General features: G+C 42.0%; 1 protein-coding gene across 1 annotated transcript in view; it reads right to left on the reverse strand.

Annotated features, from left to right (window-relative positions):
• Positions 1 to 7667: 7667 nt before the first annotated feature.
• The window catches only part of lmln (leishmanolysin-like (metallopeptidase M8 family)), a 34800-nt gene continuing 28030 nt past the window's right edge, over positions 7668 to 14437 (reverse strand). The window contains exons 14-16 of the mRNA XM_037686644.1: positions 9576 to 9706; positions 8947 to 9157; positions 7668 to 7804 (exon numbers count right to left, since the gene is read on the reverse strand). Coding sequence (XP_037542572.1) covers positions 7704 to 7804; positions 8947 to 9157; positions 9576 to 9706 — 443 coding nt within the window. The 3' untranslated portion in view covers positions 7668 to 7703. The remainder of the gene's footprint in view (positions 7805 to 8946; positions 9158 to 9575; positions 9707 to 14437) is intronic.

A 14437-nucleotide genomic window follows, 5' to 3' on the forward strand; every position in this document is an offset into this window, starting at 1 on the left:
GCAGATTTCTGTTGACACGATCATTGACCTGAACCAGTTTAACAGGTGACACCACCAACGCTGACCTGCAGAGCTCGCCAGGCGCCTCGACCCTCGAGTCACAGCACGCCACCTCTCACCAGCTTCCAGGCTGGACAAGTGTTTAGGAATCCATCATTAAAGAACCCAAGGGTACAAAACAGTTTAATCTCATTTAAGTCTTGAAAGATAGTAAAATAATTGTCTGATATGATTTAAGGTCAAATACAGTCAATACTATTATTGCTAATGAACATTATAGCAGACGGTCCCTGAACCCTCGTGCCACTTCCTGTGTAGCATTTCTGTGCAACAAAATGTCAACTACACAAACGCTGTTGCAAATCCGTTCATATCTGAGGGAACAGATTCTTAGAACCTCTGTTTCAGGCATACCGCTTTGCAGGTTCTGTACTAATCAAATAATAATAATAATAATAATAGGACCAGGATAATAAAGATCAGCTGGTCTCTCAACAAAATCAATCAACTTCTCCCAACAGGAGTCAGGGTAAGGAGGACCCTCTGACCTCTTTAACGAACAAATTGGATTCATGATGACGACTAGATTCTACTGTTTGAGTTGGTGAAATCTGGTTGTCTACAAATTCATGTGGAGGTGTTGAAGCTCGACAGTGCTCGGACTGAATGTGGAGCTGCAGCAGGGAGTTGGAGCAGCTGTTATCAGGACTGTGATCTTCCTGGCAGCACTCATGGTGGGAATAATCTGGAGAAGTTGTGAGCTCAACTTTTGGAGTAAAGGATCAATTCGGCTGTTTTGGAGTTTCCATCAGAGAATATGTACAGCAAGACTTTAAAGGCAGAAACAACAATTCATGAGTTCTGCCTGACCCAAACTGTGGCCTTGATGCCGGACTTATCTCAACTCCTCCTGGAATGTTCAGAAAACAACAAAGATGCTTTGACTGTCTCCTCACCCCTCCCTTCCCCAAGGCCGTGGACATGTAACAGAACCTCAACTGAGCTGAAGATGAACGTCACCTCTTATCTGGACAATGGCTGAGGGGGGGCTCTGGACTTTGCTACGACTTTCCCTTAAAAATTCAATGTCTTCACCGCCTTTATGTAAATGTATAACGTCTGTTTATGTTGCTTTGCTGTGGTAGGTTTTCTTGATGCCTCAAATTGTGCCCTGTCTAGGACACGGTGTGAGAGATCTTTTTTTCATACCGTCTCTCCTCATGTTTTCTTCCCTTTTCTAACCAATGTTTTTATTTGTCCAAACAGGTCTCACTTGTAAATGAGTCTTCGAGGCTCAGTGTGATTTATCTGTTTAAATAAAGGTTGAATGAAAAAAAATAAAATAATATATATATATATATATATATATATAATTATTATTATTATTATTATCATTATTTAAATTTCCAGGAGATCGAACAGTAGCTCTAATTCAGATGTGGTTTAAATTCCAAAAGATCAACATTTTAGAACGAAACACCTCGATGAACTCCAGTGCAGCCTAAAAACAATCAAACCTGACACCACCCCGACTCAAAACATCTTTTTTGACAGTTTTTCTTTTGACATTGCTGATAATAAAATACAGTTTCAGATAATCAGCAAGTACATCATCAACGGCAGTAAAAAATACAAAATACAAGCTTTCCATGACACATAATTGTTTCACTGCAGAATCATCACAAACCATAAAAGTATTTAGTTTGAACATTTGATCTTGGCCGTACTTTCTCCAGATGTTGAGCTCAAGACCCGAACAGCTGGACTTGAGTCTGCATCACACCGAGCTGCTTCTTTCTAATTATTCAAATTATATTTCAGCAAATATCTAAACTGTGAACAAGAAAAAACATTTCCTATTAAAAAATAACCAATAAACATTACAATTAGGTGACAGAACCCCCCCCCCCCGAAGTGTTGCATATAGGTTTTTTAACGGGCACCACTTCAGTCCTGCAGGATCTGATCCAAGTTTACCTCGGAGCAGACACTTGAACATGAAGGGTCTGAAGCCTGTTTGGACCGGAGCATATTTATGGAGGACCTGACGGAGTCGTTCCCACTACACAAAAACATTCTGAGTAAAAGAAACTAGAGCCAGAACATCCTGATTCATGCTCAGTGATCCAGGTAGAAAACTCCAGCAAAGTTTTTGAAATGAAGATCGGCAGTCTGGGCCAGCGTGTGTGTGCTGGAGCATTGGAAGACTCCTTAGAAGAGTCACCAACAGTTGCAGCCCAGGGAAATGCTACCTTTATCCATCAAGGTACAGTAGTCCCTCATTTATCGCAGGGGAGACGTACCCTGAAGACCCGCCCACATTCTTGCAATATTCTTAATGTTTCTAAACGCCAAGTGCTCTTTAAAAAAACACAGAACATCATGATTTCAGTTCCCTGCCTCCTCTGCACTTTGCCACCTGCAAGCGCTCTTGGCCACGCCCACTTCTCCGCTCTGCACGGTGAACAGCTGATCAGCTGCAGCAGGAAGTTTATCCTGCAGTATGGGCTGCACAGAGGTGCAGCAGGTGCTAAATAATTTTAAATCATTTATTTTAAATAAAAATTCCATGCTGATCGTGCAGCTCATCCATCACTCAGTCAATTGTCTCATGTCCAATCTTATTCTGAAAACTGGCGACAGATCGAGTCCGCGATCAACGAACTGCCAAGTAGCGAGGGACTACTCTAATACAATACAGTAGTCCCTCGCTACTTCCACTTTCATGGACTTGTTCTGTCGCAGTTTGTGGACGTGCAGTACTGCATGGAATATTTTCAAATAAATTAAATGTGCCACCATTTTGAACTTTTCTTTCATTAAGCCTACACTGTTTTGCCAGTCTAAAGAACTACGTTACCCAGAAGCCATCATTTCACTTCCCAGAAGTCAACACTGCTTCCAACTGCTGCTTTCTACAAATGGAGGGAACGTTTTGCAGCAAAGTCAGAAGTTCTGTACGGATAAACTCACAGAACTGGCAGGAAGGTCCAGATAATCCTGAAGATGAACTCATCCTTCAAGTTGTGTCTTCACTGCTGAGCAGCTGATCTGGACTCTGTGTGACCCGGATCCAGGGGGCTGCAGGTGACAGATGGCGATGGGGCTCAGCCTGGTTCTGGTCGTGCGGTGCTGGTCCAGACCGGGCCAGAGGTGGTGGACTAAATCCTGGGCAGCCTTACTCCTGGAGCAGTAGCATGCACACATCAAGCTGGATGGAGTGGTGGGCTTCATCATGCTGCACAGGGCCTTTTTTCATCTATCGGGTCGAACGGAACCGAGTCACTCCTGTTCTGCAGAGCCTGGTAAGTAAAATTTAGTAGCTACGTGCAAGTGTGTTGTTAAAATGAGTAGGTTTAAGAGTTTAGAGGACTGGCCACTGCATGGTAGTCTGCAGAAACGGAACAGAGTTGGACCAGAAAGGAGCAGAACTGAGAGCTGCTGCTGGTCTGCAGAACTGGTGAGTACACTGGAGGAGCTACGTACACAGTACTGTACGCATGTTGGTAAAATGATGTCGTTTAAGAGTTTAGAACATTGCAAGAGTGTGGGAAGGGCTTCTAAAGCCTTAAAACATATATAAATACAACGTCCCTACTCTGCAGATTTTCATCTATCATGGGGGTGTCTGGAACGTAACCCCCGCAATAAGTGAGGAACTACCGTTTTCAGATTTAGCCCAACAACGTTGTTGAACAGCCACAGAGCGTGTGAGCATGCATCAGCACAAACAGCTAGAGTTGATCTACAGGACATGAAGTCTGCTCAAAGTAAACGAGCTAGAATGAAAATTCAAGTGAGGGGCCGGGAATCCACCACATTCAGCTCAGCTAGCCTCTTAAAAAGTTCACGTTTGTATTTACAGTTATCTGCATGAAAGCTTGTTCCAGCTGTTTAAACTCCAGCGGCAGGAGGTCGGAGAACTGCAGATGTTCCCGTTTCTTTCAGAAGAACACTGCTGCTCTCAGCATGTGTTCAGACAAAAAGGAGTAAAATCAGTGACTTGCACATAAACTTGATTATAAAACAATCCAAACACTTTATGGGTTCCTCTGTTGTTCAAATCTGGATTTATCTAAAAACATCAGGCTGCTGTCAAAGACTAAACAAACTGAAAATGTAAAATAAAAACTTTTCTGTGGGGCTTTGTTGACCTGGATGAAAGATTTGGACTGAAGAATCTGAAGTCCTGCAGAGTTCTGTTAGTGCAGCGTGAAGAACAAATGAAAGGAACAATCAGAGCGGTCCAACGACCAGAACCCTTCATTCAGCAGTCGTCTTGAAATCAAGTGGCTCAAGTTCAAAAGAAGTTCACCACAAAAGATCTTTAACTCAAAGTCAGATCAAATCTGAGAGATCAGAACTACTGTACATGTTTACATGCACTGCACTGACGGTTACCACAACCTGCGGGCGCACACGCAGCTCCGAGCTTTAGCTCGCTCTCTTCTACAAACATGAGCGACTTCGTTTACCGGAGACCTCGGACAAACTGCTTGAACCATTCACAAGCATTTATTGTTATTTTTAATCAAAAACAAAAAGTCTTACGTACTCATGTTCCAGCTCAGAAACATGGCAACATGATGAAATATTTTGTAAAACAAAAACTGCATTCTGTTAAAAATAACACAGTTATTCAGTTTTTTTTATTTTATTTACATCTATATTTAATTTATTCATTAACACTAACTAAAAAATGATTAAAATGAATATTCTGGTAATTGTGTATGGAGAACCATTTAATTCAAAAATAAACAAATAAATAAATAGTTATTTAAAAATTATTAATAAATATTCCATTAAATAAATAAATGTTCCCATGAAATAAAACTTTTAAATAAAAATAGTTTAGTTTTTTCCTAGATTTTTTTATTTATTTCAAGATTTATTTTTATTTATTTCAAGAGTTATTTTGAGTTAATTCAAGATTTATTTATTAAATAAAAATAGTTTAGTTTTTTTCAAGATTTTTTATTTATTTCAAGATTTATTTTTATTTATTTCAAGAGTTATTTTGAGTTAATTCAAGATTTATTTATTTAATAATGGAGTTTCATTTTGTGACATTTTTATTTTGTAAAGCTACTTTACATATTTCAGGGGCTTTTATTTTATAACCCCATTTGTCATTTTAAGCTCTTTTTATTTCATGTTTATATTCAAATGAGGGGGCGGGGTTTTCTCTGTGGGGCGGGGCTTTCTCTGTGGGGCGGGTCTGATCAGGGTCAATGCAGTCCATCCATGAGTTTATAGACCAGACAAATCAATAACTAAATCAAAAATAAAAATAAACGCTGGCCTCTAAAGTCTCAGCATTGACCGTGAGACACCCGCATTTAATTACGTGCACACGAAACATTTTGTATTTCTCACGCTAAAACACACACACAGGCCCTTTTCTGAAGAGGAACCATGTGCAGCACAATGTTTCTGCACGGGCTGCAGCTCAACAGCGGACATGGCTGCAGTGTTGCCAACTTAGTGACTTTCTCGCTTTAATTAGCGAGTTTTCAGAACCCTCTAGTGACTTTTTTCAAAAAAGACACTAGCGACAAATCTAGAGACTCTTTTCTGTTATTGGAGACTTTGGTGACGAAAGAATGTTCGGCAGCGGGCCGTAAGCCCCTCCCACTTCCCCAAGCTCTGACAGCTGTCAGTCTCACGCAGAGGCGACCCCCCACTCCGTGTCCACACTGCAAATGAATCACACGCAGGATGTAAATATAATGTAAATATATAATGCTCTATTTCATCCTCAAATCTTTGCATTTCATCTCGGGGTTCTCCATCATCCTCCATGTTGCCGCTCGTCATCCTGACTTTCTGAACAGTTAACTCATGATTTGACCAAGCTGGACCAATCACAGCTCAGCGAGGGGAATACTTTGCTGTGATTGGTCAAAAACATTGGAGTACGTCAGTTTTTTCAAGCAGATGCAATCCGCTAATCCTGACTAGACCCGCCCCACAGAGAAAACCCCGCCCCCTCATTTGAATATAAGAACATGAAATAAAAAGAACTTAAAACGACAAAACGGGGTTAAAAAATAAAAGCCCCTGAAATATGTAAAGCAACTTTACAAAATAAAAGAGTCACAAAATGAAACTCCATTATTAAATAAACAAATCTTGAAATAAATTAATAAAAAATAAATCTTGAAATAAATAAAAAATAAATCTTGGAGAAAAAACTAAACATTTCTATTTAAATGTTTTATTTCATGGGAACATTTATTTATTTAATGGAATATTTATTAATAATTTTTAAATAACACTAGTTATTTATTGATTTATTTTTGAAAGAAATGGCTTTCCATAATTGTGAAGTTATAAAGAGACGTAAAGACTCAGTATCTCACCTGCTGTAAGAGCTTTTAGAACCACGTCAGTTTGGAGAGAAATCATTTTATTCTTTTAGGACTCATGAGGTCAAAGTCCAAATGTGACGTGAACGCTGCCATTTTTAATCTGCTTTACTCCCTGAATATTTCAGACTGCTTCAAGTGAACATTGTTGTATAAACATGAACACTGCCACAAATTTTAGATTAAATGTTTTTCACATCGAATTTTAAAGTCTTTCACTGTACAAGTGTAAAAAGCGGCTGCAGTAGCAGCTAGCAGTAGCAGCTAGCAGTAGCAGCTAGCTGTAGCAGCTAGCTGTAGCACTTCTGATTTGGCATAAGGTCAATTTCTGCAGGACTTTACATTTCCTTGTAAAGTCAATCTGACAGCCATGTAGACTGAAATATTACCATTTGCACTTGAAACTACAAAGAGTTGTTTAAAAATGGCAGCAAGCCTCAACAAGCTATCTACAGCAGGTAAGGTATTGATTGCTCATATGTTCTCCACAGAATCCTTTTTTTTAGAACGGCTGAAATATTCCTTTGAATTTTTGTGACAGCAAAGATTCTTTTCATTATTTTTACTAAATTTCTGTCACATGTCTGTTTAACAAAAAGCTCAAGCAAAGTTTAAACAACAACCTTTGGCATGTTCAGGGACGTAACGTTATTAAAAAACAGAAGCATGAGTCTGAAATGTGCAAATAAAAAATAAACAAGAAGTTGATCCAGCTGTTGTTCCTTTTGGTCAGAGCCCTGATGAAACCAACGTTAGCTGCCACGCGTTGATAAGTGCACCTCCCTCGGACAGCGAAGTTTTTCTGATCTTTTGTTTGCACATGTGGCTGAAACATCTGCATTATTCAGGTCTCTCTTGAAAATGAGTTCTCGTGGCTCAATGAGACTAACCTGTATAAATAAAGGCTAAATGAAAAAAAAAAAAAATGAAAAAATTTAGAGCAAATCTTCCGAGGTAAATCAGGTCATAATTAGCCCTAAACTTCATATCAGCAACCGAGGCCCTCACTTAAATGAAAGTTGACAGTAACCTGGTTATTGAAGTGCATGTAAACACCCTGACAGTACTGAGAGGTTTAGTTACAGCTGAGGTCACTAAACGTGGAGGGGGGGGGGGGGGGGGGGGGGGGGCGGGGCAGAGGAGGGAGGGAGAGGAAACAGGCCCGGACACAAAAGGAAGGAAATCAAACTGACGTGAGAACAAAGAGGAAGGAAGAGTTCAGGCTTGTCAGAGGGCTACAGTACAGAGGAAAGTTTAGCTACCTTCATGTAGAGAGTGTGTGTGTGTGTGTGCGTGTGTGTGTGTGTGTGTGTGTGTGCGTGTGTGTGCGTGTTATCAGCTGTAGTGGCAGAGCAACAGTCCAGCCACCAGAGGAAGCAGGTTGAGCAGAAGGAGCCACAGAGTGATGGCCAGACCTGGAGAACTGGAGCAGGGATCTGAAACAAACAGATGGACTGTACTGATAAAGAGCCTTTCTATCTGATCCAGACACTCAAAGCTCTTTACAACACACTCTGTGCCTCATTTACCCGTTCATTCATACAGCTCTATACTAGATCTCTACAAAAATAAGAAGAATTTAGTGACTAATCAGATCACATTCATACACCGATGGGACACACATCAGAGGCAACGAGGGGTTCAGTGTCTTGCCCAGGGACACTTCAACATGTGGCTGCTGCTGGAATCGAACCCTCATCTCTCCCATTGGAGGACAACTAGGCCTGTCACGATAAACAATAAATCAATTAATCGCATGATAAATGAAAATTATCAACCTCATTTTCATTTATCGTCTTTATCGTCTCTGTATCTCTTTCTACTGAAGACACTGGATGACAACAGACTCAACTCCGGTCTCTTCACTGACCCCTCCCTTTCTCTTTAAAATCTGTTTTAACTGTCCAAAATCGTGTTTTTCGATTGTTAAAATCAGCTAAGCTGAGAAGCTAAGCTATGAGCTAAGCTAACAGGCCGACCTCGGGGGGGGGGGGGGGGGGGCCCCTCCGTCTTGTCCAAGCTCCAAGGTTGAAACCCGTCTTTGTGTAAAAAGTTGTTTTTCTCTGAAAAAAGAAGCCGAGAACTTGTTTAATGATTTTTTATTAAAAGTTTTATGTGACAAATGCTAAAGAGTTCAAACCACACAGAGCGTCCGCCATTTTGAGAACTGAAAAACAGGAACAAGAGACAGCCCATGTCACGTCAAGGGGCCTCCCTCCCATTTGTCTTAAAGAGACACGCTGCTCGCTCCCTCACTATCCATCCTTCGATTCAAACAGTCTTATACTGCCATCCAGTGGTCAAAAAAAGGTACTATACACAAAACAAATTACCAATATTTCTTTTTAAATTTGACAATAATTACTCATTATTGTCAAATTTCAAACAATATTATTGTTCATCACAATAATTTCTGAGACAATTAATCGCCCAGTAAAATGAGTTATCGTGACAGGCCTAAGGACGACTGCTCTAACGCTCAGCCACAGCTGCCCCTAGTCAAACTAAAGTGTTCATCAGACCATCACTCACAGTTTAACCAGCGTCTGCCTGTTTGTTCCTACAGAGTGACACTGACCGATAGGGTTGCTCCTTGTGGTGTTAATGGGCAGCAGCTGGTGGGGCAGAGGGCAGTCATCGCAGAAGTCTGTGCAGGCGGGACAAATCAGGACTCCGTTGTAAACCCAGTCGCTGACTCGGACACTGACACTCAGCAGCTGACCCTTTCTAGTGCAGTGGAAGGAGCGGTCCTGAACGTGCACCGTTAGGCCCTGGGCGGAGCACGACACCTGCACAAGAAGAAAGAACCGACTGCATCCAGGCTGCACTTACACTATATGGAATATTTTACTTCTTCAACCCACAATATGCAAATTTCCCTAAAACCTTTGGTTCTTTCATCACCTGTTCATGAGCATGGCTCATGAGTGAAAGATCGAGCAGCGGAAATGAACCGTTTAATAAAATCTTCAAACATTATATGTGAAGACGGCTATGTGATTGTAAATCTTTTGTGTGAGTTTTGAGTTTATCAACTGCTGTAACCTCTTGTAAAATAAAGATTTTGGTACAAGTTAGAGCAAAAAAAAAAAACCCATTGAAGGCAGAAGTTGGCAACGGCTTCTCCTAAGAGTCTGAGCCTTATTGGTTCATTCATCAACACATTGAAGGCTGTGATGATCCACATGAAACAGGAACTAACTGCACCTTGTAGCAGCCTGAGCCCCAGTCCGGGTACGTCATCTTCCGGGTGCACTGCTCCATAACGAAGGCCGACTTCTGGTACAAACACACAGAGTCCGGTCCATACTGCTCTGCTCCATAATTCCTCCACCAGTCTGAAAGCACATGAGGAGAAATACACTCATTTTACAGACAAGACCAGCATCAGCAGCTGTTTAACAAAAGACCAGGTAGCATGTTGAACGTGCCAACTCGTTCCCTGCACATTTACAATGTTTCATGTTAGACGGGTGTGACAATATTCTACAACTTTATTAAACAGATTCTGGGCCCAGCTGAGATAACACATCCTATACAAGGTATAACACAAATACTTCTATCCACCTTCTTCCTGGAAGCTCTACTGTATGCAACAACTTCCTGTCAGACAGGAAGTAGCTGTCAGCATTGGCTAACCATGGTAGCGGAGCATGGACCGCGGTTTATTTGAAAGTAATTTACATTCAGTTTAGCAGATGAAACTGTTTTTTGTTTTGTTTTTTCACATTTATTTAACAACCAGAAAGTTTACTAAAATGGCCGTGCTGAGTTCAGGTACCTGTTGTGTTCACGGCTGCACGAACAACCAGACCAATTTAAATCAGTGGCTACATCAAAAGAGTTTGAACACAGACCCAAAACAAAAAGAGTTCCTGTGAAAAGAGGTATAGTTTCCATCTCCTACCTACAGATGAAGAATTAAGAAGAATATGGCTGAAAAATGTGAACTTGAAGAGACCACCCAAAACTCAGTTTGTGAGCTCATTTCACTTGTTGACAAACGGCCGACAGAGGAAAACCTGCATCCTACTTTGGGTCTGGACTACAATAAACCACCAGAGAAGAGATGCCAGATCCTCAGAAGATTGAAAACAGTGACGAGAACATCAGGTCTGATTTCAAGTGTATGGAGGACACAGCATTGTAGTATTTGTTCAGCTTCAGTATTACGATTTTCTCTGTAATGAACCCAAGCTCAGTGATGGAGGACGGTGTCTGGGCTCTGTGTCTGCTTTAAGGTCAATAAGATTGTGTCCCACCTCTTTTAACAAAACACCACTGACCTTATTACTGTGGAGATACTGATACACCTCACAGCAGCTCAGGTTGTTAATCAAGGTTCAAGGTCAAAGTTCTTTATTGTCATTCACATCACAAGTGGTACATTAAGTGGAACAAAATTGTGTACACAAGGCCCCAGTTCCAATTCAATTCAAAAATACTTTATTAATCCCAGAGGGAAATTAAATGTTGTTGTAACTCATCATCCTGGTTTCATTAATGAGTTGTTCTAGATGCTGATGGCTGTGGGCAGGAAGGATCTCTTGTAGCGTCTGTCCTACAACAGATCTGAAGAATTCTCTGACTGAAGACACTCTGTTGTTGTATGACAGTCTGTTGTTGTATGACAGTCTGATGTTGTATGACAGTCTGATGAAGAGGATGCTGAGGGTTGTCTATAATGTTCTTCATTTTATGAAGAATCCTTCTTTGAACAATCATCTCCAAAGGTTCTAGAGGAGTCCCCAGAACTGAGCCAGCCTTCTTTATGAGCTTGTTGATCTTTTTTAAGTCACTTGCTCTGGTGCTGCTCCCCCAGCAGATGATGGCAGAAGAGACAGCGCTCTCTACAACAGACTTATAGAAGATATGCAGCATCTTGCTGCAAACGTTGAAGGACTTCAGCTTCCTCAAGAAGTACAGTCTGCTCTGCCCTTCTTGTAGACGCTTCACTGTTGCATCTCCAGTCCAGTCTGTTGTCCAGGTGAACTCCAAGGTATTTATACTTCTCCATCACCTCCACTTCTTCTCCCATGATGGAAATAGTGTTGGTCCTGTTCCTGATTCTCCTGAAATCTACAATCATCTCCTTTGTTTTGTTCACATTCAAGATGAGATGATTGTTTCCACACCATGCCACAAAGTGGTCCACCAGTTCCCTGTACTCAGCTTCTTGTCCATCTCTGATACACCCGACCACTGCAGAGTCATCAGAATATTTCTGCAGATGACAGGAGTCTGTTTTGTACTGGACATCTGAGGTGTACAGAGTGAAAAGGAATGGTGAGAGTACAGTCCCCTGTGGTGCTCCTGAGCTACTGACCACCTGGTCAGACACACAACCCTTCAGTCTCACAAACTGTGGTCTGTCCGTCAGGAAGTCTTTGATCCAGGTGATTGTTGAGGCCTCCACCTGAGTCTTCTGGAGTTTCTGACAAAGCAGATCAGGCTGGATTGTGTTAAATGCACTGGAGAACTCAAAGAACATGACTCTCACAGTGCTGTCTGCCTTTTCTACATGACAGTGAGTTTGCTGAAGCAGGTGTATGATGGCATCTTCAACTCCAAGTCCACGCTGATAAGCAAACTGCAGTGGGTCCTGGTATGTGCTTGTTTGTCTAGTCAGGTGGGTCAGCAGAAGTCTCTCTAGGACCTTCATGATGTGGGATGTCAGGGCAACAGGTCTATAGTCATTGAGGACTGATGGGTGAGTTTTCTTTGGCACTGGAACAAGACAGGATGTTTTCCACAACACTGGAACCTTCTCCTGGGTCAGGCTAAAGTTGAAGAGGTGCTGCAGAACCCCACAGAGCTGCTCTGCACAGACCTTCAGGACTCTGGTACTGACATCATCTGGACCTGCAGCCTTGTTCTGGTTCAGTCTCTCCAGCTGCTTCCTCACCTGACTTCTGGAGACGCAGAGGGGGGAGGCAAAGGAGGTATCAGCATGTTGAAGACCAACATGTAGAAGAAGAAGGGTCCATGACTGAGGTGGTAGATAAAATATTTGAGGTGTGACAGGACAGCCTTGTATCAGTGGAGGGTGGTATATCTGTTTGGCTGTGGGCAAGAGAGGAGGATGCTGAGCTTGTTCCTGAACTGAACCTATTGAAGAACGTGTTCAGTTCATTGGCTCTGTCCAGGCTTCCATCCTTCTGATCCTCCTTCTGCTTGAAGCCTGTGATCTTTTTCATCCCTGACCACACCTCTCTGATATTGTTCTGCTGGAGCTTGCTCTCCAGCTTCTTCTTGTACACCTCCTTGCTGTTTCTTATCTTGACTTTTAGTTGCTTCTGTGTGCTCCTCAATAATTCCCTGTCTCTCTCCCTGAAGGCTCTTTTTTATCTGGTTTAGCAGTTCCTTCAGGTCAGTGGTGATCCAGGGTTTGTTATTGGGGAAGCATCTCACTGTTCTGGTGGGGATGGTGTTGTTTACACAGAAGTTTATATAGTCGGTCACACACTCAGTCATGGCCTTGATGTCCTCTCCATGTGGCTGGCACAGTGCATCCCAGTCTGTAGCCTCAAAACAACCCCTCAGGGCTTCTTCAGCTCCCATTGACCATTTTCTCACTGTTCTCTTTATTGCAGGTTGCCTCTGAACAAGGGGTTTATATTTTGAGCAGAGTAACACAAGATTGTGATCTGATTTGCCAAGAGGGGGTCTTGCTTTAGCGATGTATGAATCCTTGACATTTGCATATAAAAAGTCCAGCATTTTGTTTTCTCTGGTAGAGCAGCTGACAAACTGTCGGAATGTCGGAAGTGTAGCAGAGAGAGAGACATGATTAAAATCACCAGATATTGCAACAAACGCACTAGGTTGTGTTTGTAGCTTAGCAACCTCGGAGCTGATGACATCACACACAGTCTCTGCAACAGCATTGGGTGGAATGTAAACAGTTGCCAAAATAACACTGGTGAACTCTCTTGGCAAATAATATGAACGAGAACTTAGGGCTAACAGTTCAATATCTGGACTGCAGAGACGACACTTCACAGTAACATGTCCAGGATTACACCATCTGTTGTTCACAAGCACTGCTAACCCACCTCCTTTCCTTTTGCCACTCCTCTTTAAATCTCTATCTGCTCGTATGGTCAGAAAGCCTGGCAATGAAACGCTGGAGTCGGGGATATGATCCTGCAGCCATGTCTCAGTGAAACACATAACACTGAAGTCCCGATACTCTGGATGGGTTCTTGTTAGGGCCTGAAGTTCATCCAACTTGTTTCCCATTGATCTCACATTGCTCATCATGACCGATGGAAGAGATGGTTTAAACTTCATTCTTCTCTCTTTCTCCCTCTTCTTTGCTCCTGCTCTGCATCCATGACGCCTCCTTTTCAACTCATTTGGGATTTGGGGCTGTAGTTGAGATATTATTTGAGCTTTGTAGATGTTAATCAGCTGCTCCCGGTTGTAAAAAACCTTGTTGTTATGGTTACGCATCATAACAAATGTCCAAAAGCAAAGATATTTCTGTAAAAATCCTTCCAGCTGCACAGCATCTGACACCAGAGGAAATAATCATCCAAAAAAAGTGATTTATATCCAGAATAAAGAGGAATTAAAGTGTTCAAAAGTAATATCTCAGAATGAAAGTAACAGAGCTACTCCAACATTCAGCCACCTTGAGCGACGCAATTCTAGAACTAATTACATCCAACAATAGAAAAAATATAAATTGTAAAAAGAAACATTAAATAAGGATCTAAGATATACACTAAGACATAGGCCTGTCAGCTCTGCGAGGTGCTGGCAGACATCTTTAACACCTCACTTATCCTGGAGACAGTTCCCACCTGCCTGAAGACTGCCACCATCATCCCAGTCCCAAAAAGCTCTACAGTGACTGGCCTGAATGACTATCGGCCAGTGGCCCTCACCCAGATAGTTGCTAAATGCTTCGAAAAACTGGTCATGACTCACATCAAAACAACCATCAACATCAATGAGGACCCTCATCAGTATGCATACCGTGAGAACCGATCAACAGAGGATGCCATCTCCTCTGTGGTCCACACTGTGCTCAACCACCTGGAGCAGAAAAACTCTTACGTCCG

The sequence above is a fragment of the Nematolebias whitei genome, chromosome 13 (genome assembly GCF_014905685.2).
Source record: "Nematolebias whitei isolate Nwh7 chromosome 13, NemWhi1, whole genome shotgun sequence".
Taxonomy (NCBI): Eukaryota; Metazoa; Chordata; class Actinopteri; order Cyprinodontiformes; family Rivulidae; genus Nematolebias; species Nematolebias whitei.